This window comes from Rhinopithecus bieti, unplaced genomic scaffold, assembly GCF_001698545.2.
Source record: "Rhinopithecus bieti isolate Rb0 unplaced genomic scaffold, ASM169854v2 scaffold_22745, whole genome shotgun sequence".
Taxonomy (NCBI): Eukaryota; Metazoa; Chordata; class Mammalia; order Primates; family Cercopithecidae; genus Rhinopithecus; species Rhinopithecus bieti.
Window position 1 is genome coordinate 147,954 of NW_016810815.1, and position 24,093 is coordinate 172,046.

Genomic DNA, 24,093 nt, shown 5'->3' on the forward strand with positions numbered 1-24,093 from the left:
AGCCCTCGTAGCTCCTTCTCCTTCCTGGGAGACTGGCGGTGACTGCAGTCACTCCTGTGTAATGACCGTGTCCCCCTCTCAACCAGGGGCTCCTCCAGGAGGTTGCTCGCATTGTGTCGTGTACCCTAAGCCGGCACCATAGTCAGTCCTCATGGATGCATTGTAGAGGTCCCAGTCCAATTTGGGATACGGGTCCCTGTGTCTCCCCATACCACCCAGCATGCTTCCTGGGATGGGTCAGAGGATGGTCAACTCACTGGGCAGCCTTCCCAGGGCCGGAAGAGCTCCTGGAGAATTCTGCTGGGCCAAGGACACCAGCCTGGTGGGGTGTTCTACTGTTTCCAGACAGCCCAGAAATAGCCAAATTCCGCTGCTGGGATGGCCACAGTGGCTGTGGTGGGTGCAGGGCTTGTCCCGCCTTGCTGAGATTTACATGTCTAATTGTATATCTTAAAGCTAAAAATGAAACCCAGTCTCTGTAATTACCTGTTCCTGGCAGCGGGTAGCTGGGGAAGCACACCCTGCAACCCCAGGCCCAGGAGGGCCGTTCATCTCTGTCTCTTCCCAGGCGGGCAGCCAGCCCTGCCAGCAGGTCCCATGTACTGCTTGGGGTGACTCCACTTGGTACCTTGGGAGGACCCAGGCCTTGAACCAGGTAGCTGATGTTCAGATCCCTTTTGTTTCTAAGCAGCTTTCCTAACCCATACCCTTTTCTCATTTTCAATTTAAATTTCAATTATGGAAACAACTCTTGGACAGAAACGAAGAAAGTGTCTCTGATAACCCTTCCACCGCACCTTGGGTTAGACCTGCTCTGAGCTCCCCTCCTGCCTTCTGGCCATTATCCCCTCACACCAGTGTGAATAAGCCTCTTGACCAGGGAGCCTGAAGTCCAGGATTCTGGGTTAAAACAATCTCTTTCTCTGGACCTTGGTTCTATCATTTTTTTTTTTTTTTTTTTTGAGACGGAGTCTCGCTCTGTCGCCCAGGCTGGAGTGCAGTGGCCGGATCTCAGCTCACTGCAAGCTCCGCCTCCCGGGTTTACGCCATTCTCCTGCCTCAGCCTCCCGAGTAGCTGGGACTACAGGCGCCCGCCACCTCGCCCGGCTAATTTTTTGTATTTTTTAGTAGAGACGGGGTTTCACTGTGTTAGCCAGGATGGTCTCGATCTCCTGACCTCGTGATCCGCCCGTCTCGGCCTCCCAAAGTGCTGGGATTACAGGCTTGAGCCACCGCGCCCGGCCGGTTCTATCATTTTAAAACTTCAGTTCTCCAGCCCAGATCTGGGCCACATTAGGGTAAGTGGGTGGTGGTGGGCAGTAAGGAGGTTCCGTGGTCCTATGATTTCGTTTTTCTTTTTTAATCGAGGTGGGATCTTGTTATGTTGCCCAGGCTGGTCTCCAACCCCCATCCTCAAGTGAGTCTCCTGTCTTAGCCTCCCAGAGTGCTGGGATTACAGGCATGAGTCACCGCGCCTGGCCTGTTTTCTTAATAAACATCTTATTTATAATTTTTCTTCATAGCTGCTCGTTTTAGCTTTTTTACACTTTCTGCTTTCTGAGACAGGCAGCTGTTGTGCGTCTAGTCACTGCAGACGTGTATTGGGTACTGGCGTGCACAGCACCCAGCAGCCCAGGCCTGCCCTCTTAGCACTTGCAGACCATGGAGGTCACAGCCAGCTCTGGTGGCACTCAGCTCTCAGGACCCTGGGCCCTCCCCCAAGGGTCTCATAGTGCTGGGGTGAGGTCGTTCTGCAGAGTGGCATTTCCACCCCGGGCCACAGTGCAGTCCCCAGGACTGCCAGGGAGTGGGTTCCTTTCAGTCAGGTGTGCTTTAAGAAACGCTCACAACGGATACTTCCTGTTCAAAACGAAGAAAAAAGGGACACCCATGCCCCCCATCCTCATCCTTTCTGTTCTTCCTTACTCACCCGAATCTCCAGACACTCCAGTGGCCAGAGATGGCCTTTATTTGCAATTTGATGTGGGCACCTCCTGTTTTCTCTGTGCTTGTGGGCATTTACATATGTCACTTTAAAAAATTAAATAAAAATGGGGTCCTGTAGATCCTCTTCTGCATGTTCCTTTCCTGCAGGTCTGATGGGGCCATCCCTCTCTGCTGGGGAGCACAGCTTGCCCTCCCTCCCCTCCTTCCCTTCTGGCGTTGCCTGCTGGGTACCATCGAAGCAGTCCTCATTACTTCCCGACTTCTGCTGCTGTGACCAGTTGCATACACGTGGACACCGCGGGGACTGCCCCTCCATACAGCCCCTGTGTAAGCTTGGGACCAGGGCTGCCTCTCCAGTCTCCCTGGCCCACACCCACCCCGGCACCCTCCACCCCAGCCACACTGGCCCCCAGCTCCTCCTTAAATGCGACAGACACATTCCTACCCCAGGGTCTTAGCACTTGCTGTTTCTCGTGCCAGGATTGCTCTTCCCCCAGGTATCTGTGGTATCTGTGGCCACTCGCTTCAGTCTTTGCTTAGATGTCACCTTCCCATGAAGACCTCCTCTGGCCCTCATTCCCTGGTGCCCCCATTGCCAGGGGTACTGTCTGCCTCCCTGGTTGGTTCCTTTTTTTCTGTTGCACCACAGGCTAGCTGGCACGCATTTGCCTGGTTTTGTCTGTCTCCCACCCACTGCCAGAGTATAAGCCCCTTGAAGCCAGGGATTTCTGTCTTCTCTGTTTATTGCTTGTGTTCCTAGAGCCTTCAGCAGTGCTGGCACCTGGTGGGGACTTAAAAGGTTTCTGAATGGATCAAGGCTCTGAGATGTCCTCAATCCTGACCTGGCCAGCTCCCAACCTGGGGCTCATGGCTGCCTGCCTGCATCCTCATTCCTGCCTGTCATCACGAGCATCCTTCACCCCACCCTGGCCTGATCCTGCATTCATCTCCCCCCATAATCCCTGTCCCATGCATGGGACTTCATGCCACCTGCCTGGGGGTGCCCAGCTGCTTCCCACCAGAGGGGCCCCGGGGCTGAGGGGGAGGCAGTGTGGGCTCTGAGTCAGCTGCACAGCTGTGTCCCGGCTGTGACACAGGGTCTGGACACAGATGGGGCTGGGGTCAAGACTAGCTCTGCTGTGACTTCGGGTGAGTTACGCAGTATTTCTGAGCCTCACTGTCCTCATCTGTAAAGTGGGCTGTGGTAGCGGTCACCTTTCAGTGTTGAAGAGTTCTTAGCGGCACACAGTAGGCCCTCAGGAGGTGGCCGCAGCTGCTGTGTTTTTTTTACCCTTGCTGTGACCTCTGGCCGTGGGCCAGGGTGAGGCTGCTTGCCTCTTCCCGTGGGAGTGGTGACTTCTAATAGGTGATTGTTCAGAGCCCTGTAGAAAAAGGAGGGAGGCCCAGTGCTAACCCTGTGAGCTCTTCCTGTGGAGGTGGGGAATGTGCCTGTTACCTGAGCTAGGAGGGCTCCACGTGGCTTTCTCTGGCTTGGCCCTGGAACTGCAAATGGGCCTTAGGCTTCCTGGCTGGCGTTCCCACAGCAAACTCTCGAAAGGGAGAAAGCCCACAATTCACTGTGAGCTTTTGTTCCCAGACACTAATCCCAATTCCACTGGGTGTTTCAACACGCCCAGAGCACCGAGCTGCCTCCCCAGGCCTCCAGCAGCTGCTTCCAACCCCAGGTGAAGTGCGGGGACCCATGGCCACTCCCCGCCTTCCCGCTTTCAAGCTTGGGCCTCCTCTGGCTGCCTGGGAAGTGTCTCTGCTCTCTTTGCCTTTCCACTCCCCTCCTCTGTGGCTGTTCTCAGCCTCTGCCTAAGCCACAGTCCACGGGGGCAAGACAGAGCCACTGTCAGAATCAGATGCAGTCTTCTCACACCCTTGAGGTCTGGCAGGACCTGCCCCTGCTCCTTCACCCATCTCATCCCCTCTGATCTCCTCCCAGCTCCTCTTCAGCCACCGTCCTCTGCAGTCGTTTTCCACCTGCCAACTGTGTTTCTGCATCAGGGCCTCTGCACTTGCTGCTGCCTCACCTGAAGGACTCTTCCCCCATCTTTGCTCAGGCCCCACTTCAGTCCAAGCCCTGCTCAGATGTCACTGCCCTAAGGGCCATCCCTAACCCCCCACCTGAAGTAGCCACACCTCATCTCTACCTGAACTCCCCACTCGCCTTCCCTGTGGTGTTCTCCATTTTTATATTTATCTGACCTACCACGTATTTAACAGCTTTATTGAGATATAATTCACATACCACACAATACACCCATTTAAAGTGTATGGTTCAGTGGTTTTTTTTTTTTTTTTTTTTTTTTGAGATGGAGTCTTGCGCTGCCGCCCAGGCTGGAGTGCAGTGGCCGGATCTCAGCTCACTGCAAGCTCCGCCTCCCGGGTTCACGCCATTCTCCTGTCTCAGCCTCCCGGGTAGCTGGGACTACAGGCGCCCGCCTTGTCGCCCGGCTAGTTTTTTGTATTTTTTAGTAGAGACGGGGTTTCACCGTATTAGCCAGGATGGTCTCGAACTCCTGACCTCATGATCCGCCCATCTCGGCCTCCCAAGGTTAAGTGGTTTTTAGTATATCCACAGTTGCACAACCATCATCACAACCAATTTTACAACATTTTCATCACCTCAGAAAGAAATCCCATACCCATTAGCAGTTACTCCTTTTCCCCTCAAGTCCCCTGTGTTAGTCTGTTCTCACACTGCTATAAAGAAATACCCAAGACTGGGTGATTTACGAAGGAAAGAAGTTTAGTTGACTCACAGTTCCACATGGGTGCCGAAACTTACAATCATGGCGGAAGGTGAAGGGGAAGCAGGGACTTTCTTGACATGGCGGCAGGAGACAGAAGCAGCAGCAAAGGGGAAAGAGCCCCTTATAAAACCATCAGATCTCATGAGAACTCACTCACTATCATGATAACAGCATGGGGGAAACCACCCCCATGATCCAGTCACCTCCCACCAGGTCCTTCCCTTGACACGTGGGGATTACAATTTGAGATGAGATTTGAGTAAGGACACAGAGCCAGACCATGTCATCCCCCATCCCTGGCAGCCACCAATCTAGTTCCTGTCACTATGGATTTGCCTGTTCTGGACATTTCATATAAATGAAATCATAAACTCTATAGTTCTTTCTGGCTGGCTGCTTTGATTTAGCTTCATGTTTTCAAGGTTAATCCCAGTTAGCATATATAAGTGTATCATTTCTCTTTATTGCTGAATGATACACCATTGTATGCATAGAACACATTTTATTTGTCCATTTACCAGCTGATGGACATTTGGGTTGCTTTCACCTTTTGGTTATGAATAATTCTGTGATGTACATTTGTGTACAAGTTTTTGTGTGGACACATTTCATTTCTCCAGAATATATACCTAGGGGTGGAATTGCTGGGTCGTATCATAACTCTATGGTTCACCTTTGGAGGAACTGCCATACTGTTTTCCAAAGGGGCTGCACCATTTTACATTCCTACCAGCAGTGTATGAGGGTTCCAGTTTCTCCACGTCTTCCCCTTTGATTCTAGCCATCCTAGTGGGTGTGAAGTAGTATCTCATTTTAGTTTTGATTTTCATTTCCCTGATAGCTAATGATGTTAAGCATCTTCCTGTGTGCTTGTTGACCACTTGTGTATGTTCTTTGGAGAAATGTCTACTTGGATCCTTTCCCCATTTTTAATTGGATTATTTGTCTTTTTATTGAGTTGTGGGTGCTCTTTATATATTCTGGATACAAGTCCCTCAAATATCTGATTTGCAAGTATTTTTTCTTATTTTGTGGTTTTTCTTTTCTTTTCTTTTCTTTTTGACGGAGTTTCGCTCTTTTGCCCAGGCTGGAGTGCAATGGCATGATCTCGGCTCACTGCAACCTCCACCTCCTGGGTTCAAGTGATTCTCCTGCCTCAGCCTCCCGAGTAGCTGGGATTACAGGCATGCGCCACCATGCCTGGCTAATTTTGTATTTTTAGTAGAGACGGGGTTTCTCCATGTTGGTCAGGCTGGTCTTGAACTCCCAGCCTCAAGTGATCTACCCACCTTGGCCTCCCAAAGTGCTGGGATTACAGGCGTGAGCCACCGTGCCCGGCCGTCTTTTTTTTTTAAGATAGGGTTTCACTGTTTCACCCAGGCTGGGGTGCAGTTGTGCAATCACAGCTCACTGTAACCTCAAACTCCTAGGCTCAGGCCATCCTCTTGCTTCAGCCTCCCAAGTAGCTGGGACTACAGGCATGCACCACCACTCATGGCTAATTTTAAAATTTTCTGCAGAGATGGGGTCTTGTTGTGTTGCCCAGGCTGGTCTCAAACTCCTAGCCTCAAGTGATCCTCTCACCTTGGCCTCTGAAAGTGCTGGGATTACAGGTGTTAACCACTGTGCCCAACTGAAAGTTTTTAATTTTGATGACATTCAATATATCTGTGTTTTTCTTTTATCACATGTACTTTTGGTATTATATCCAGGAAATAGTTGCCTAATCCAAGGTCATGAAGATTTTACCTATATGCTTTTTTTTTTCAATATTTTATAGTTTAGCTCTTACACTTAGATCTTTGATCCATTTTCAGTTAATTTTTGTATATCGCATGAGATAGATAGCCCCCCGCACCACCTCCCTCACACACACACTTCATTCTCTTGCATGTTGATATCCAGTGTCCCAGTAATATTCATTGAGAAGACTATTCTTTTTCCCACTGAATTATTTTGGCACTGTTGTCAAAAATCAATTGACCATAAAAGTGAAGGTTTCTTTCTTTTTTCTGAGACAGAGTCTCCCTCTGTCGCCCAGGCTGGAGTGCAGTAGCGCCCTCTTGGCTCACTGCTACCTCTGCCTCCTGGGTTCCAGTGAGTCTTGTGCCTCAGCCTCCCAAGTAGCTGGGGTTACAGGCACACGCCATCATGCCTAGCTAATTTTTGTATTTTTAGTAGAGATGGGGTTTCGCCGTGTTGGCCAGGCTGGTCTCTAAGGTTTATTTCTAAACTTTTGTAAACTGAATAATCTCAGTTGTATTCCATTTGTCTATCCTCATGCTAGGACCACCTGTTCTTGGTTATTGTAACTTTGTAGATAATTTGAAATCAAAAGTGTGAATTTTAAAATTATGTTTTACTTTTTAAAGACTGTGTTGACTATTCTGGTCCCTTAGATTTCCATGTAAAGTTTAGGATCAGCTTGTCAAAGTTCTGCCAAGAAGCCAGTGTGGGGCTTTGATAAGGATCGTGATGAATTTTAGAACTATTTGGGAGTATCATCTTGACAACATGTCTTCCAATCCATGAACATGGGATGTCTTTCCATTTATTTAGATCTTTAATTTCTTTCAGCAATGTTTTGTAGTTTTTCAGAGTATGTATTTTGTACTTTATTAAATTTATTCCTATGTAATTTTTTCTTTTTGATGCTATTGTACATAGAATTGCTTTCTTTGTTTCATTGTAAATGTTTGCCAATATATAGAAATAATTGATTTTTATATATTGATCTTGTATCCTGCAGCTTTTCCGAACTCATGCATTATTTATTTATTTATTTATTTTTGTTGTTTGTTTGTTTGTTTTGAGACAGGGTCTCACTCTGTTGCCCAGGCTGGAGTACAGTGGTTTGATCTCGGCTCACTGCAACTTCTGCCTCCTGGGTTGAAGAGATTCTCTCATCTCAGCCTCCCGAGTAGCTGGAATTATAGCTACCTGACCTCAAGTGATCCGTGCCCACCTCTGCCTCCCAAAGTGCTAGGATTACAGGCATAAGCCACCACACCTGTAATCACATATTAGGCCAAGCATCATGGCCCATGCCTGTAATCCAGCACTTTGGGACGTGATGGCAGGCAGATCACTTGAGGCCAGGAGTTCAAGACCAGCCTGGCCAACATGGCAAAACCTCATCTTTACTAAAAACACAAAAAATTAGCCAGGTGTTGTGGTACATGCCTATAATCCCAGCTACTCAGGAGGCTGAGGCACGAGAATCACTTGAACCCAGCAGGTGGAGGTTTCAGTGAGCCAAGATCACACCACTGTACTCCAGCCTGGGCGACAGAGTGAGACTCTGTCTCAAAATATAATAATAATAATAATGGCTGGGTGTGGTGGCTCATGCCTGTAATCCCAGCACTTTGGGAGGCCGAGGGGGGCAGATCACCTGAGGTCAGGAGTTCAAGACCAGCCCAACCAACATGGTGAAACCCCCTCTACCAAAAAATAGAAAAGTTAGTCAAGCATGGTAGCATGCACCTGTAATCCCAGCTACTTGGGAGTCTGAGGCAGGAGAATTACTTGAACCCGGGAGGCAGAGGTTGCAGTGAGCTGAGATTAGGCCCTTGCACTCCAGCCTGGGCAATGAAAGCGAAACTACATCTCAAAAAAATAAATAAAATAGTTTTTTAGTGGATTCCTTAAGGGTTTTCTGTATAAAAGATCAAGTCATCTGTTAATATAGTTTAGTTCTTCCTTTCCACTACTAGGTATTTTTCATGTTTATTTGTTCTTTTTCTTTCTCCTCCCACTAAAATGTAAGCTGGTTACTGCTGTGTTCCCAGTGCCTAGAACATGGCCTGGCACACACTGATGCTCAGTTGTTTGATGATGAATGAATCATCATCATGAATGAATGAATAAGTGGAGCCAGCATGACTAGGCTCAAGTGATGCCCCCAGCCCAGGGCCCCCACTCCTGTGGCACCTACCTATAGGGCTTAGATCTGTCCCTTCCTCCCCTGTCTTCACCCCTGACCTTTTCTGCTTGTCCCCAGTCTTGGTTGCCGAGGGTTGTTGGAGCTCACCCTCCTAACAGGCTAGGTGCATTCTGGTTCTCTTGGTCCCTGGTGTCCTCACAGAGCCTTCACCAGGCCAGGCACTTTGCAGGATTCATTTCACTCAGTGCTCCCACAACAGTGGCCACGACAGGGGTGGTGTGCCCCAGTGAGTGTGCAGGTGTGGCCCAGGTCTGCCTGCCCTGTTGGCCCTTGTCACAGCCTTGGCAGGAGCACAGGTCACATCCTCAAAGCCTTGTGGAGCCAAGAAGGGGTTGCCTGGAGGGGGCTCCTCATAGAAGGTGAGGCTTAGGGGCTTTCATTGGCTAGGAAAACGGGACTCCCTCATTCATGCTGTTCCCTCTCTCTGGAACTGTCTCCTCCACCTGGCTACTTCCCAGGCTCATTCTATCCTGAGCTTGAATGTCACCTTCCCTGACTCACCCCTTCCCCCGCCCTCTCCTGGTGACACTGAGTCATCACTGGGTAAATACAGTCTGCAGTGGCTCATCCCAGCACCTGCTTGGCACTCAGAGACCTGGGTGGTGCCTCAGGGGCACAGCAGGGTACTGCAGGCCCCACAACGCCACAGGTTCTCCTTGCCAGGCTTTCCCGGGCTCCTGAGCCAAAGTGGCGACTGAGAGCCCTGACTCTGAAGTCAGATAGTCCTGGGTTTAAATCCTGCTTTGCCAGTCACTGGAGATGTGAGCTCGAGTGGCAGGTAGGGTGGCCTTCTCTTGGAGCTTCAGTGCCCTCAGCAGTAGAAGGGGTGGCATAGAGCCCACCTTGCAAGACTGCCGTGCAAAGCAAACCTGGCGATGCTCAGGGGAGGGTTGACTATGGCCCTCTCCAACCCTCCCTGAGGCCTCAGTCTGGCAGTTAACCCACTCTCCTCGGGTCATTTCCTTAGCTGTCCCCTTGGTGGTTCTGGTTAGGAGGATGAGCTGGAGATAACGTCTCTTAACACTGTCCCCTCCCTTTCCTGGCCACCCCTTCCTGAGCACAGGCTCTGCCAGGCAGGCTCTGTGGAGATGCGGAGCTGCTCGGGGATGCAGAGCTCAGTTCCGCCATGTGCCACTGCCACCCCCAGATCCTGCTGAGGCCCCCGCAGCAGTTGGGAGGGGCTTGGATGAGCTGCTGCCACTGGCTCCCACTCACTCCCAGAGCACAAAGCATCTCTCCAGTAAAGGGGTGCTGAATTTTTCAGCGTGGTCATGCTCTCCAACTCAGGAGGAACAGGGAGGGGGGCTAGAAGACCAGAGCCCTCTGCTTAGTGTTGGTGAAGCTTTCTCCACACCGAGTCCAACTACTTGGGTTAATCCCTGTTCTGCTCTTCCCTGTGGTGGCCTCAGGCGAGGGTCTTAGCCTCTGGGTCCCCGGTTTCATTGGGGATTACGCTAATGATGTGGCTGCTCCAGACAGGGGTTGGAAAGGTTTGGCATGACCACCTTTCTCTGGCACTTGGAGCAGGCTCCAGGGCCTGCTGGCTCTTGTGAAGTTCTTTGAACAGTGCCGGGCACATGGGAAGCGCTGTGTGGGTATCAGCTGTTGTTACTACTGCCATTGTTGTTATTAGTGGTGAAGAATTGGGCTCTGGAGTCAGGAGGAACCAGGCTTCAGGCCCAGCTCAGCTATCTACTGGCTGGGAGGTGTGGGGCAGCTTGCCTAGCCTTGGTCTCTTCATCTGTGAAATAGGCTGAGTAGTCCAGCCTAAGACTGTTGTGAGGGTCACGAGGCGGTTGGCAGAGCCTGGCTTTGGAGGAGGTAATGGCAGTGCAGGGAACTGCCCAAGGTCTCAGAGCAAGGTGGTGGGAGCAGCGCTGGGTGCAGAGGGAGGCTCTGCAGGTTGCCAGGCTTCCCGGGGAGGGACAGCTGCCCTAGCTCACCTCACCCCTGCCTTGTGTTTATCTCATTTTTATTACCTTTTTGCTGTTGTTTTTACAACTACACGAGTACATTCTTGTGAAAACACAGCTACTTTGTGACATGGTGAAAGTGAAGCTTCCCACTGCCTCACTCCCAATGGGCAGGGCTCTTGCTGTGTCCCTGGTACCACATGGGGTCCCCTGGCGCGGATGCGCATGCCTGTGCTCACCTGTCACCTCTGGCCTGCAGGGAGGAGGTACAGGAGAACTGCGTGCGGTGGCGAAAGAGGTTCACCTTCGTGTGTAAGATGAGTGCTAACCCGGCCACCGGCCTGCTGGACCCCTGTGTCTTCCGCGTGTCTGTGCGCAAGGTGAGGCCAAGGGTGCATGTGGGGCTGCTGGGCTGGGCGGTAGGCCCCTCTCCTCATGAGTCCGCACCCCCAGCTGAAAATGGAGAGAGTTGCTCTGCCCCTTGCCCTCCTCCCCTCAGATCTGGGGGGACTGGGGGAGATGCATGAGGTCCCTGGGATTCCCTAGTCAACTTGCTGCTCGTGTCTCCCTCCTTGTGCAGGAGCTGAAAGGCGGGAAGGCTTATTCCAAGGTAAGAGGGGCTATGTGAAGGGGCAGTGGGATGGAATGTGGGATGGAATGTGGGGTGGCACGGGACAGGCACAAGGGAAACCTCCAGCCCCTTCTCTACCACAAGCAAGAGACACTCAGCCCTACCTGAGATGCGTTATTTTTTAGAAATATCTTTATTGATGGCCTTTGCACTCAATATAAAGGCAGCATACGGTTGTTGGAATACAAATGGTACAGAAGTTCACTGAGCAAAAGGGCCAGTTTCTGTCCCCTTTCCTCTCTCCAGGCCTCTTTCTGGGACCCCATTATTGGGATTGATTAAGACCTTTGCAGACCTTGTAAGAAGGAAAAATGGAAATATGCTATACAAAGAGAGCAGCGAATAAAAATCTATGCATGTGGTTTAGAGAAATGCAAAATGAACACCCTCTATGTGTACTTAAGTGCATGCAAACAACATGATTTTTTTTTTTCTGGAGACAGAGTCTTGCTCTGTTGCGGAGGCTGGAGTGCAATGGCACAATCTTGGCTCACTGCAACCTCCACCTCCCGGGTTCAAGCAGTTCTCCTCCCTCAGCCTCCCGAGTATGGCTGGGCATGGTGGCTCATGCCTATAATCCTGGCACTTTGGGAGACGGAGGCAAGCGAATTGCCTGAGCTCAGGAGTTCAAGACCAGCCTTAGCAATATGACAAAACCCCATCTCTACTACAGTTGCAAAAAAAATTAACCAGGTATGGTGGTGCACGCCTGTAATCCCAGCTACTCGGGAGGCTGGAGCACAAGAATCGCTTGCACCAGGAGTGTGGAGGTTGCGGTGAGCCGAGATCGCGCCACTGCACTCCAGCCTGGGTGACAGAGCAATACTCTGCCTCCAGATAAATAAATAAATACATACACAGATTTGCAGCTTGGTTTTTCTTTTTTTTTTTTTTTTTTTGAGACGGGTCCATCTCTTGTCGCCGGGGTGCATGGGGAGCTGCAGTGGCCGGGATCTCAGCTCACTGCAAGGCTCCTCCGGGGTTCACGCCATTCTCCTGGGGCCTCAGCCTCCGAGTAGCTGGGACTTTAACAGGCTCCCGGCCACCTCCCCGGCAGTTTTTTGTATATTTTAGGTAGAGACGGGTTTCACCGTGTTTAGCCAGGATGGTCTCGATCTCCTGACCTTGTTGATCGCCCGTCTCGTTTTCCCAAAGTGCTGGGATTACAGGCTTGAGCCACCGCGCCCGGCGCAGCTTGGTTTTTTACTTAATCCATCCTGGGCATCTTTTTGTGTTATCACAAATTTCTATGTGCTTTCTAAGGGCAGCAGTGTCCCGTGGCATGGCTGGCGATGGTTGACTCAGCCAGCCCTGCTGCTGGACATGTGCATTGTTACCAGGGTTTCACTGTACCCACAAACAGTTCACCCCTACATAGTATTAATAAGAGCTTTTCTACTGAGTAAAGAGGGAGAAGACAGCTCTGGTTTTGAATAAGCCTGCTCTGCCTTCCATCCCTCTTCTCCATGGTGGACTCTTGGCCTCCTCTTCTCATCTCCTGGGAGGCTTAGCCCAGTGGCAGGAAGGTGGGCTCCATCAGCTGGGAGGGGAAATGCCTTCGCCTCACCTCTCACCCGAGGGAGGTGCTATACAGGGCGCGGCCCTTCCCCCTGACCAGAGCTCAGGAACTCAGCCAGCTGGGCCGTGCACTCTACCCTGGCCTGGGGCGCTGACGTCCCTCTCCAGAAGCAGAGAGCAATATGGCTGGAGCCAGGCTGTAGAGGGTGCCGTCAGAGTGGAAATTTCTCTGATTCACACGGTGAGGACTGCTGCCCAGCCAGGAAAGGAATTACCAGCAAACACCTGGGAGCATCTCGCCTCCACTGGCAAACATTTACCAGGCACCCAGCACATGTCAGGCGCTGCCAGGCCCCTTCCCTTCTGTTCTGTAATTGAACTCCCACTGCAGGCTTTACTCCCATTATACAGAGGAGGAAACTGAGGCCCTGAGAAGTAGCTGGGCGTGGTGCTGATCAGGCCTAGTTTCAGTCCTGTCTCTGTTGGGTTAGCTGTTTGGCCCTGGGCAAGCTTCTTCCCCTCCCTGAACTTAGTTTTCTCATCTATAAAATGGGGATTAGTCTGAGTCCATGGCAGGGCTAGGATCTGAATCCACTTTCCTGATTCTGGAGTGTGTGCCCTGAGCACTGCAGTAGAGACTTGCAGGCAGCAGGTACTTGACACCCATCCCTCATTGGTTTGGTTGGGTTCAAACATTGGTTCAAACATTTCGTTATCTATCTCTTCTGAGCCTGTTGTATCTGGAGCAGAGCTGGGCAGGAGGTGGAAAGCAGAGGCTCTGGGGCCTCCTAGACCCTTTGCAGAGGGAACCGGAGATGTCCTCCAAGTCCCCAAGCCTGGCACCACCTTGTCTCAACCTCAGTTTCCCCTCCAGGTCTAGCAGACTTGGCCTCCATCCATAGGGCTTTCTTAGCGCATGCCCTCTTTGCACTTACTCCCACTTCCCTCCCCATCCCTCGATCCTCTGCCCAGAGTTCCTGAGGGCCTGTTCAGACCCTGAACTCTGCCCAGCAGCCCCTCACTCTGGCCTCTACCAGGGTGCCTTCCCTGGGGCTCCTGCTTATCCTGCAGTGCCCCTCCCCTGTGGGGGTGTCCCATCACTTCCCACAGGCCTTCCCTCCTCTCCTGCCTGCTGACCCGGCAGCTCCCTACAGCACGGCCTTGTTTCCCGGGGAACAATGCATCTGTGTCACGGACAACAATGTCCTTTCATGTCAGGCGCACTGGCCCCGGTGCACGCCGGGACGTGGCACAAAGGGTGCTTTGTCCAGCTCAGGGATGTGAGCTCCTGGCTTTGCCATGTTGGTGCTGCCGACCGGGGGCCTCTGTCCTTGGGTCCAGTTATGCAACAGTCAGTCGGGACTGTGGGGTGGGCCCAGGGGCTTTGTCTGTCTCCCTCCCCAACTTTTGCCAAGTTACCCCTTCTGGGCTTTCGCCAGTCAGGAGTCCACACTCTCTCAGCCTCCCACACGCTCCTCTCACCTCCTAGCTGGGCTTCGCTGACTTGAACCTGGCCGAATTTGCGGGCTCGGGCTCCACGGTGCGCTGCTGCCTGCTCGAGGGATATGACACGAAGAACACTCGTCAGGACAACTCCATCCTTAAGGTACTAGGGATCCTGCCGCCTCTGCCACCCTGACCACGGGGTGGGGACAAACCAGGCTGCTCATCAGAACCCCCTGGAGAAGGGTTGTTAAAAATACAGGCCTTACCTGAATAGGTAGACATCGGGAAGGTACAAGTCCAGGAATCAGGAAACCACTATCAGAGGGAGGCCTGGCTCAGCTGCTGGCCTCAGTTTCCCCATCAAGATCAGGGCGGGGCCCTGATTGTCTCCAAGGTTTGGCAGCCACTTGCAGTGGGTCCACATCATGCTGACTGCATGCCCTCTCTTCTCTCATGGTCCCCTGACAGCAGCTCCACGAGCTGTGGTATCTTGGATTAGTCCCAGTTTCAAATGGGAGGAAGTTGAGGCACAGACATTAAGTCATTTACCTGGAGTCACAGACAGAGCTGGCATCTGACCCCCAGCCAGTTGACTTCTTGGCCCAGCTCCTAATCCTGCCCCAAGTGACAGGCGGTAGGTAGCCTGGCCCCTAGTGGATTATCAGCGAAAACGATGGCTGCTGGGGGCTCCGGGGCAGGCATGGGCAGGTTTCCAATGGCCAGGGCAGCCCCACCCCCAGGCAGCTGCCTTGTTGGCCTTTTGGGAACAGAAATGTCTGGGTGTCCATCATCAGCACACCTCTCTTCCTCTGTTTCCACACCTTCCACCGGGCCAGGAAAACAGGCTGTCCAAACAGCACCTCTGCAAGGGGACCCAGGGAGAGCCTATTGTATCTGGAGCAGAGCTGGGCAGGAGGTGGTGAGCAGGGACTCTGGGGCCTCCTAGACCCTTTGCAGAGGGAACTGGAGATGCCAGAAAGGGTCCTGACTGATTGTCTTGGGAGCTGGAGCCTTTCAGCCTCAGTCTGGCTGAAAAGCACAGGCACAGTAGCCCTGTGCACCTCAGGCCAGATCAAGGGAGCCTGGGGGCCAGGTAGCCTTGGGTTCAAGGGCAACTCCCCCATGTCCTGTCTGCAGGGTCTTGGGAGTCACTTCCCCTCTCTGAGTCTTGGTTCCCTCATCAACAGCCTGAGGCTAGTCTGCTTTCATGGCCGAGTGAATAAGCCATAGAAAGCATCAACCTAGTGGTCACCCTTTCATAAGTGTTGGCCCCAGCATCTGTGCCCCTCTTTCCCACCTGCTCATCCTTTGCCTGTCACTCCATCTCAGCCTAGATTTTAGGATCCAAATGTTGCTTCATTTGGGCTGTTAAGTTTGCAATGACTTCATGCTTTATTCATCAGACTTTCACCAAACCCTGCCCGCCACCTGCTGTGCCAGCCCCCATGAGCCCTCTTCCTTCTCCTGCCTGCTGGGTTGAGCTCTGTACTCCTTACACAGGGCGGGGGGTGAGTGTGTGACTCCACCCTGGAGAAGCTCACTGTCTAGGCCTGTAGCTGACTGCAGTCCGCTCACTGTGCCAGGCGCAGGGCTGAGCCCAGGCCTCACTTTGCTATGCCCTCCCCTCTGGTCTGCCAGGCAGGCCTTGGTACCATCTCTGTCCTCCACACAGGGAAACTGGGCTCAGAGAGGTTAGGTGACTTTGCCAGAGCCCCCAAGCCAGAAGGGGGCAGAGAGACAGGATTGGAGTCCAAGCCCTTCTGAGGCCAGAGCCGAAAGGCTGCAGGGGGCCTTGCTCCTGGGCGGGCTGTGGGTGGCCAGGGCATGGCTGATTGCTCCCCTTGCCACAGGTCACCATTGGTATGTTCCTGCTCTCTGGAGACCCCTGCTTCAAGACGTGAGTGCTGGCACAGGCCTAGGGGGCGGATGGGAGCCCAGTCCTGGGCACTGGGGATGGAGGAACAGGGACTCTTGGTGTCCTCCGTTTTCGTCTGGTCCTGAAGCGGGGCACCCTAGTCACACCTGTCTGTCTTCCCAAGGCCACCATCTACTGCCAAGTCCATCTCCATCCCAGGCCAGGATTCCTCCCTGCAGCTGACATGTAAGGGTGGCGGGACCAGCAGTGGTGGCAGCAGCACCAACTCCTTGACTGGGTCCCGGGCCCCCAAGACCCGGCCCACCATTCTCAGCTCAGGTACAGTTCCTCATTTGCTCACCCCTCCCCTGCTAGCGGCCCGAGGGCTTTACCTCCATGTCATGCCCAGGTCCCCAGGGAGATGCTGACTGAGGGGAAGGTGATGGTGGGAGGGTGTTTGCATGCTCCTGCTGGGCTAATGAGATCTGAGCACCTTGTGTGTGCTGGCTGTGCTGCTGGGCCCTGAGATCACAGCAGTGCCCTGGACTGAGACTGACGTGGCCTCCCCATCCTCATGGCCCTGCAGTCTAGCAGGAGAAACAGGCCTCAACCAAGTCATAGATAAATGACATGCATGTCTACCTGCAAACAGGATAAGAGCTGGGGAAGACAGGCCCAGAAGGTGGGATCCATCCGGGGCCAGGGAAGGCTTCCCTGAGGATGTGGTGTCTGAGCTGCATTTGGGGGGTGAGGCACAGTATACCTGGCAGAGGAACGTGCTGGGAGCTCTTGCTCTCCCACGTGCTCTATGTCCTTGACTGGCCAGTTTGCCTCTCTCTGTCTCAGTGTTCTCTGGAAAATGGGATTGGTAATAGCAGTTACATCCCAGGTCACTTTGGGGATTAACTATCCACATGTGGGCACCTGCCCCGCACATGGTAAGCACTCAGTGGGCACTCTGGTTTTTGTTTTTGTTTTTTTAGACAGAGTCTCTGTCACTAGGCTGGAGTGCAGTGGTGCAATCTCGACTCACTGCAACCTCCGCCTCCTGGGTTCAAGCATTTCTCCTGCCTCAGCCTCCGGAGTCGCTGGGACTACAGGCGAGCACCACCATGCCCAGTTAATTTTTTTTTTTTTTTTTGTATTTTTGGTAGAGACAGGATTTCACCGTATTAGCCAGGATGGTAGCCAGGATGGTAGCCAGGATGGTCTTGCTGTCCTGGTCTCGTGATCTGTCTGCCTCGGCCTCCCAAAATGCTGGGATTACAGGCGTGAGCCACTGTGCCTGGCCGGGCACTCTGTTTTTATTAAATTACCACTGGTACTAATGTTATGAAAAATGTGAAAGAGCCCCAACCCCTGAGGAGATGGCGTGGCAATTAGGAGGAGGGGTGCTGCCAGGACAGGAGGCTCTGGCCTGCCCCAGGTGTTTGCTGGGCCCCTCAACCCTAAGCAGGGCCCCCAGAGGTATGAGCCTTGGACCGCCCCCAGGTGATGAGTGAACAAGGCATCAGGTGGCAACCCTGATTGTCCCACAGAATCAGAGCACAGGCCTTGTGTGGCCCAGCAGATGCTTGCCGAGTGACTCTGCCTCTGCGAACTGGGAGCGGTGAGGGACCCTCTGACCTCAAGGGTCTGGCCTTCCTTCACTCCCTTTTCCCCTGCAGACCCAGCCAGCTAAGGCCCGGAACAGAAAGCTGGGGGCTTCCTAGCACAATTACTCTCTCCATCCCCTGGATGGGAGTCCCCAGAAGAGAGATGTATCTGGGGATCAGGCCACCCCAGCACAGGTGGTGCCTTCGTGTGAAGTAGAGGAGGCCGCTCCCCCAGGCAGGCTGGGACTTGAGTGCCCACTTGCCTCTGGAGCTGGGCTCCCCCCATATGCAGAGAACCTGTTGGGGACTTGAAAAGCCACATAGTTATGGATGGGCACACAGGCCAGCCTGGGGTATCACAGGCCAGCCTGAGGTGTGTTGGGCAGGAAGGCGGGTGGGTACTCACAGCCCTGGGTAGGTCCCACCTGGTCCTTTATGCCTCCTGCTGGGGAGTGCCAGGAAAATCTGTTTTGAAGTTGGGTTTATGGGTAACTTGGGACAGGACTGTGGGCCTGTCCCTTTGGGCCAGCCTGCTCCCCTTCACCCTGTCCCTTCCATTCCAACTCTGCTGACCCAGGCCCCCTCCAGCCTCGGGGCCTCTGCCAATGCTGTTCTCTGTGCCTGGAAGGCCCTTGCCCTCCTGAGGCCTTAGCTGGCTCCCTCCAGCGATGTGTCCTGGAGGTCTGCCATTAAGGCCATCTCCTTGGAGAAGCCTTCCCTGTCCTCAGACTGGGCCAGACCCCCAGTAAGCACTGCTCCCTGCTCTGCACCTCTCACTGCACTTGTGGGTAGTGGAGGCAGTTTTTGTTCAGCATTCCTCCTCGCTGGCCTGTGGTGGGCACCCCACACAAGGATGCCCTCTGTGGAATCAACGGACCTGGGTTCAGAGGGTGACCTATGGCTCAGGCTGGTTGCTGCTCCTCTGAACCTGTTTTTCAGTCTGTTAAATGGCACCCCGCCATGGGAGGCTCTGTGAGGGCACGCTGTGAAGGGCAATGGTGAGCAGCACTGGGTGACCCCTGTCACCTCACCCCTTGCCGCTTTCTGCCTTCCAGGGCTGCCAGAGGAACCCGACCAGAACCTGTCCAGCCCTGAGGAGGTGTTCCACTCTGGCCACTCCCGCAACTCCAGCTATGCCAGCCAGCAGTCCAAGATCTCTGGTGAGTGGCTGCCTGGCCCTGCCCCTGCGGCCTCCTCCTTCCTCGGGATCCCCCATTATGACGCTCCCCTGCGGCACCCCCAACAGGCTACAGCACAGAGCACTCGCGCTCCTCCAGCCTCTCAGACCTGACACACCGCCGCAACACGTCCACCAGCAGCAGCGCCTCTGGGGGCCTTGGCATGACTGTGGAGGGCCCTGAGGGCAGTGAGCGGGAGCACCGGGCCCCAGAGAAGCCGCCGCGGCCACCCCGGCCCCTGCATCTGTCTGACCGCTCGTTCAGGTGAGGCCTACTGCTTGGTGCCCCCGGGAGAATAGACCCCTCCCAGTAGTGCCTTGAACCTCTGCTGCTTTACCTGTAACACAGGGACCGTAGGGTCCCCAGCTGCTTCTTTACCTGTAACACAGATACCGGAGGGTCCCCAGCTCAGTGGGTTGGGTGGTGATGATTCCACCAGCTCATGGCCCTGAAGGGTGCAGCCATGCCCGGCATGCAGCAGGTTCTGTTCATGGCTGCTGTTGTGGTTTTGCGGATCGGACAAGAGCACAGTTTGTGGGCCTGACAACTGGGCTAAGCCTTAGAGCCACTCCTTATGCGCTGGATGGCCTTGGGAAGCTGACTTACCTGCTCGTTGCCTGGCATCCTCATCTATAAAACCGGCTCATGATGGCAGCTGCACCCTATTGTGCACACAAGGGTTCAGTGAAGCACAGCACGGAGCACACAGGGACATTCTGAGCACTGCTGCAGCTGGCCGGCGTTATTGTCGTGGTTTTGTGCTTGCGCCTGTGACTGCTCTGACCGTTGTGACTTGCCCCCCCAAAATCCGACCCAGGCGGAAGAAGGACTCGGTGGAGAGCCACCCAACCTGGGTGGATGACACGAGGATTGATGCGGATGCCATCGTGGAGAAGATCGTGCAGAGCCAGGACTTCACGGATGGCAGCAACACCGAGGGTGAGCCGTGCCGGGCTGGTGGGGGCGAGGCCACCTGCTCCAAGGGCTAGCCCTGCCCCACTCAGCCTCCATCCTCCCCTGTGTTCCCACAGACAGCAACCTCCGGCTGTTCGTGAGCCGCGATGGCTCCGCCACACTGAGCGGCATCCAGCTTGCCACCAGGTAGGGCAGGCTCAGGGAGGGGTCGTCGGGGCGGCTGGGGCTTGGGGGTGAGAGCAGAGTCCCCACAGTCCACTCACCTGGCCTTGAATGCCAAGTCTTGTCGCCACAGTGTGACCCTGGGCCTGTCATGTCTCTGAAGCTCCCTTTCCCCATCCGTCAGGCGGTGTGGACACCACCACCTCACCTGGGAGCCTGGGGCAGTGAGGGCACGGACAGGTTTGGTCAGTTCCCATGGTTCACAGGGTCACCTCGGGCAGTGCCTGGCACAGGGCTCGGCACACAGCAGGGGCCTCACACGTTTATTTAGAATCCTCCCTTCCCCTTCCTCCCAGCTCCAGGGACTGGGAACAATGGTGGTGGTGATGCCTCATGGGTTTACTGAACAAATCTTTCCCTAGCACCATCTAGGCACCAGGCCCTGAGCGAAGGCCTGGTTTAACGCAGGCTGCTGCCTACACGGCATCCCCAGATGGCGGGGATAGATGAGACCAAACTTGCAGGAACTACAGTTTATAGAGTCTATGCCGCATCACAGGCATTCATTCGGAGCATGTTGACTGTGTGCCTGGCTCTCCATGTGCTTTTGGCTCACCGAATGAATGAGCGAGTGAGCAAATGAGCTTCCAATGGGCAGGCTACTGAGGGCAGGTGGGGAGCCTGCCTAACATCCACATCCCCAGGGAAGAGGCACGGCCAGTCTGCTGCGCAGAGGCTGCCCTTTCACGCTGCTCTGCTGACTCCTGCTGGCCACAGCCTGGAATGGCAGCTGTCACCTTGCAGTAGCCTTCCTGGGCTGCTCTGAGGTGGGGGTGGGGGAGCAGTGAGCAGGAAGGAAACTGAGGGGCTGGCTTCCTTAGGGGTTTGTAAACACACCCCTCCCTGGCCCCCTCTGAAAATGAGGAAGCATCTCCAGGAAAGAAACCAATCTGGTTGGGAGTGAGATCACAGCAGAGCTACATGCTGAGCCCTGAGAGTCCCCGACTCCAGGACTAGGCCTGGGCTCAGCAGGGAAAGGAGCTGACCAGGTTTCCTGACTTCCCACTGCCCTCTTGGCCACCCTCACATCCCTCTGAGCCTCAGTTTCTTCACCTGTCAAGTGGGGCAGGGTGTAGTCACTCCCTGCTAAGGTGACTGTGAGGATGGCGTGGCACAGCCAGACATGCCTGGAAGTGCTCTGCAGGCCCCACAGACTGATGCTTACTATCTGTGTCACTGTGGGCAAGGGACTTACCATCGCTGGGCCTTGGTTTTGGCCCCTTTGCAACACGGGGCTGGTTAACAGCACCTGCTTGTGAAACACCTCCAAAGGCCTGGTCCAGTGGAGCACTCAGGAAATGGGACATTGATGGGGACATGCTGACCTGTCTCACCTGCAGGGTCTCTTCTGGGGTCTACGAGCCAGTTGTGATTGAAAGCCATTGAGGAGCAGGTGTCCGGGCTGGAGAAGAGTCCTGCTTTCTCTGGAGTCCAGACCCGCATCATTCCATGAGGAACGTTCCCCTTCAGATCACCTCTGCGCCATATCTCCTCCATGCCTCCTCCATGCACTCCAGTCCACACTGTCCCCCTAGCATCATTCCATTGCCCTCCCATCCATGCTGGGACCCTCCTGGCCCACCAAGGCCCAGGCACCACTGTGAATATTCTCCTCTGAACCACTAGAGGGCAGGCCAGGCGGGCCAGGCGGGCCCATGCAGCTCGTGGACAAGAAGGAGCTGGCCAGGACTGTTGCTGCCAGAGACTGACCCGGCCCTCTGGCTGAGGACATGCAGCAGCTCCTAAATGTAGAGATGCCTGTGACTGAGGGGCTTCTCTACCTGTGTCCCCACTCACTCCAGGAGCACTGGCTTTTGGTCACATCTTAGCGGCAGGGCCTTGCTCCCTTGCCCTGGTAGTGCGGGGGCCAGACCGCCTCCAGAATCCTGCCACCTGTGACTGTCTGACTGCTTAGTGCTTCAGCTGTCCCTTCCTGTGTCCTGGGGGACCTGCTGGCGGCCTCTTCCTGGGAGCCATGACCTCACACCCCACCCACACTCCAGATCGAGACCCCTGCCTCCCCCGGCGAAAGTCCTCCCGCTGCCTTGCAGCCTGCACTTTGCACATGCTCACCCCCAGCACAGTCCCGCTGGCCCCTCACCTCCCCTTCCCTGGGCCCCTTCCCAAAGACTCCTGGTCACTGCCTGCTGTGCAGTCAGAGGCCCAGGGTCCAGCAGCCCGGCGGGAACGGGTGCTGCCTCTCCTCCCTCCAGTTAGCTCCAGCTCAGGTCTGAGACCCGTGCTGAGAAAGGTCTGAGCACTGACGGTGCCCTCTGCCCAGGGCTGGGTCCTGAGCAGCTGGTTTTCCTGCAGGAAGGTTGGAGCAAGCAAAGTCCTTCTCTGCCCTCAGGGTCAGCTGCCCTGACTGGGGTGGATGCCAGAGAGGCAGGTGGGCTGTGGCTGGACTGGTCCGGAGCTGGCTCCATTGCCAGAAAAGCCTCAGCCTTCCTCTGTAAGCATCCCCCCATTCTGGGCAAGGGGGAAGGGCCCCTTTAAGGGATGTGCTTTCCCAGCGGGAAGCAGTCTGGCCCTGCCCCCTACTAAAGCCTCTGCTCTCAGCACTTTCCCCCAAGTCCTTGTAACTTGCTTGAAGGTGGGTTCTGGCTGCCAGCCAGTCCCTGGACAAACTCTCCTGCCCCTTTAAAATTTCACTCGTTTTGTATAAACCCAGCAGGCTGGTGTTTACTTAGCCCTGTAGCTTTTTTCATTTTTTCTTTCCTTCTTTCTTCTTGAGTTCACGGTTCAATATTGTCTCCTCCCCCAGGTGAGGGGAGGTGCTGCTTTTCTGCCCCACCTGCCGGCTGGTTCCAGCAGTGCTGGGGCCCAGCTGGGGGGCCGGGATGGGGGCTTCTCTCTCTGGGAGGGGTGCAGGTGCCCTCCCCAGACTGGGAGGGTTCCTTCCCTAGTTCCCCATCTTCCCTTGCTGGTGAGAGCTGGGCTTCTTGGTCTTGGAACTCCCTGGCATTGGGACCAGAGCATTTCTAGCATTTGTTGTTTTACTCACCTAACCCTTAGAAAATGAATGTTAGAAGGTGCCTGCCGAGGTGGGACAGAGTGTTTACTCAGGCTGGAGAAGGCTCTGCTCAGCCCTGAGAGTCCCCTCCTGCCCCACAGATAACTGGCACTTTAAAAAGGAAGCTGACCGCACTGTGTCCAGACGAATTCGCCCCCAGAAGATGGGGGGAGTTCTGTCCTGCCCTTCTATGTCTGTGTGACCTCACCCAGCCTAGGAGGGAGGTACATTCAGGGTAGATTTGCCTCTCATTCAAAGTTCTGGGGCTTTGGGCAGAAAATAGCCGGCTTTGGTGCTGTTGGGGAGACTCCTCCAGACCAGGAACCCCGGAAGGAGATAGAGCCTGCCACATCCTCCCACACCAGGCCCTGGGCCAGGGTGATTGGACTGAGAATTCGGCCACAACCAAATTGACGCTGGCTGGAGCCAGAGGCCAGAAAGCCTGGCTTTGTTGTTCCCATGTGGGAGCCCTGTCCTCAGCCCTCCTGTCCCCTTGAGCTCAGTGAATTCCCACCAGGCGCCCACAGCTCCTGGACTTCAAATTCTATATATTGAGAGAGATGGAGAGTATATCAGAGATATTTTTGGAAAGGAATTGGTCTATGCAATGTCAGTTTGGAATCTTCTTGAAAGTTTAACGTTTTTATTAGGAGATTTAAGAAATAAAGGTCTACAATATCTTTAGGGTTTTTTTTGTTCCTGTTTACCACACAAACTGACCACACGGCATGTCTGCCAGGATGGAGGGTGTCCATGTTCTCTCTTTAGGGAGGTGATCAAGGAGGTGGGGGGAGGTGTCTTTTTTTTCTTTGAGTCCCCTCCTTTCTAACAGAATGTTGCCACCACTGCTTGAGTGGGCTGTGTTTGTTCCTCTGTCCCAGCTTCTGTTGTAGAAAATAACATTGTTAGGGGAAATCAGCCTAGTGTCAGTGTCATGGTTTGAGGGGAAAAAATTAAATGTTTCAGTTTTTGTTTCTTTTGCTGTTTTGTTTTTACGTTGTTACTTTATCATATTGACTTTCGGGTCAAAGGCAACATCAGAAGGACGCCAGATGTGTATAGTGACATTCCAAGGGTGGGGAAGATGTAGGGGTCCAGGGTTCTCCCGGTCCTGGCTACAGGCACAATCATCACCACCTTCATCATTCCAGATTC

At 54.0% G+C, this 24,093-nt stretch overlaps 1 protein-coding gene across 2 annotated transcripts in view; it reads left to right on the forward strand.

Moving 5' to 3' along the window:
* Positions 1 to 23,914, forward strand: part of EEIG1 (estrogen-induced osteoclastogenesis regulator 1) — a 41,074-nt gene extending 17,160 nt beyond the window's left edge. The window contains exons 1-11 of one of the 2 annotated variants that reach the window (XM_017892896.1): positions 2,098 to 2,274; positions 10,825 to 10,945; positions 11,146 to 11,175; positions 14,204 to 14,320; positions 16,011 to 16,057; positions 16,200 to 16,354; positions 18,666 to 18,770; positions 18,857 to 19,052; positions 19,606 to 19,727; positions 19,820 to 19,889; positions 21,266 to 23,914. In XM_017892896.1, the coding sequence (XP_017748385.1) occupies positions 10,883 to 10,945; positions 11,146 to 11,175; positions 14,204 to 14,320; positions 16,011 to 16,057; positions 16,200 to 16,354; positions 18,666 to 18,770; positions 18,857 to 19,052; positions 19,606 to 19,727; positions 19,820 to 19,889; positions 21,266 to 21,311 (951 nt within the window). In that variant the 5' untranslated portion in view covers positions 2,098 to 2,274; positions 10,825 to 10,882 and the 3' untranslated portion in view covers positions 21,312 to 23,914. Of the gene's footprint in view, positions 1 to 2,097; positions 2,275 to 10,824; positions 10,946 to 11,145; positions 11,176 to 14,203; positions 14,321 to 16,010; positions 16,058 to 16,199; positions 16,355 to 18,665; positions 18,771 to 18,856; positions 19,053 to 19,605; positions 19,728 to 19,819; positions 19,890 to 21,265 lie in introns of those variants that run through there. The other variant, XM_017892895.1, reaches the window with a different exon arrangement.
* The last annotated feature ends 179 nt before the right edge of the window (positions 23,915 to 24,093 follow it).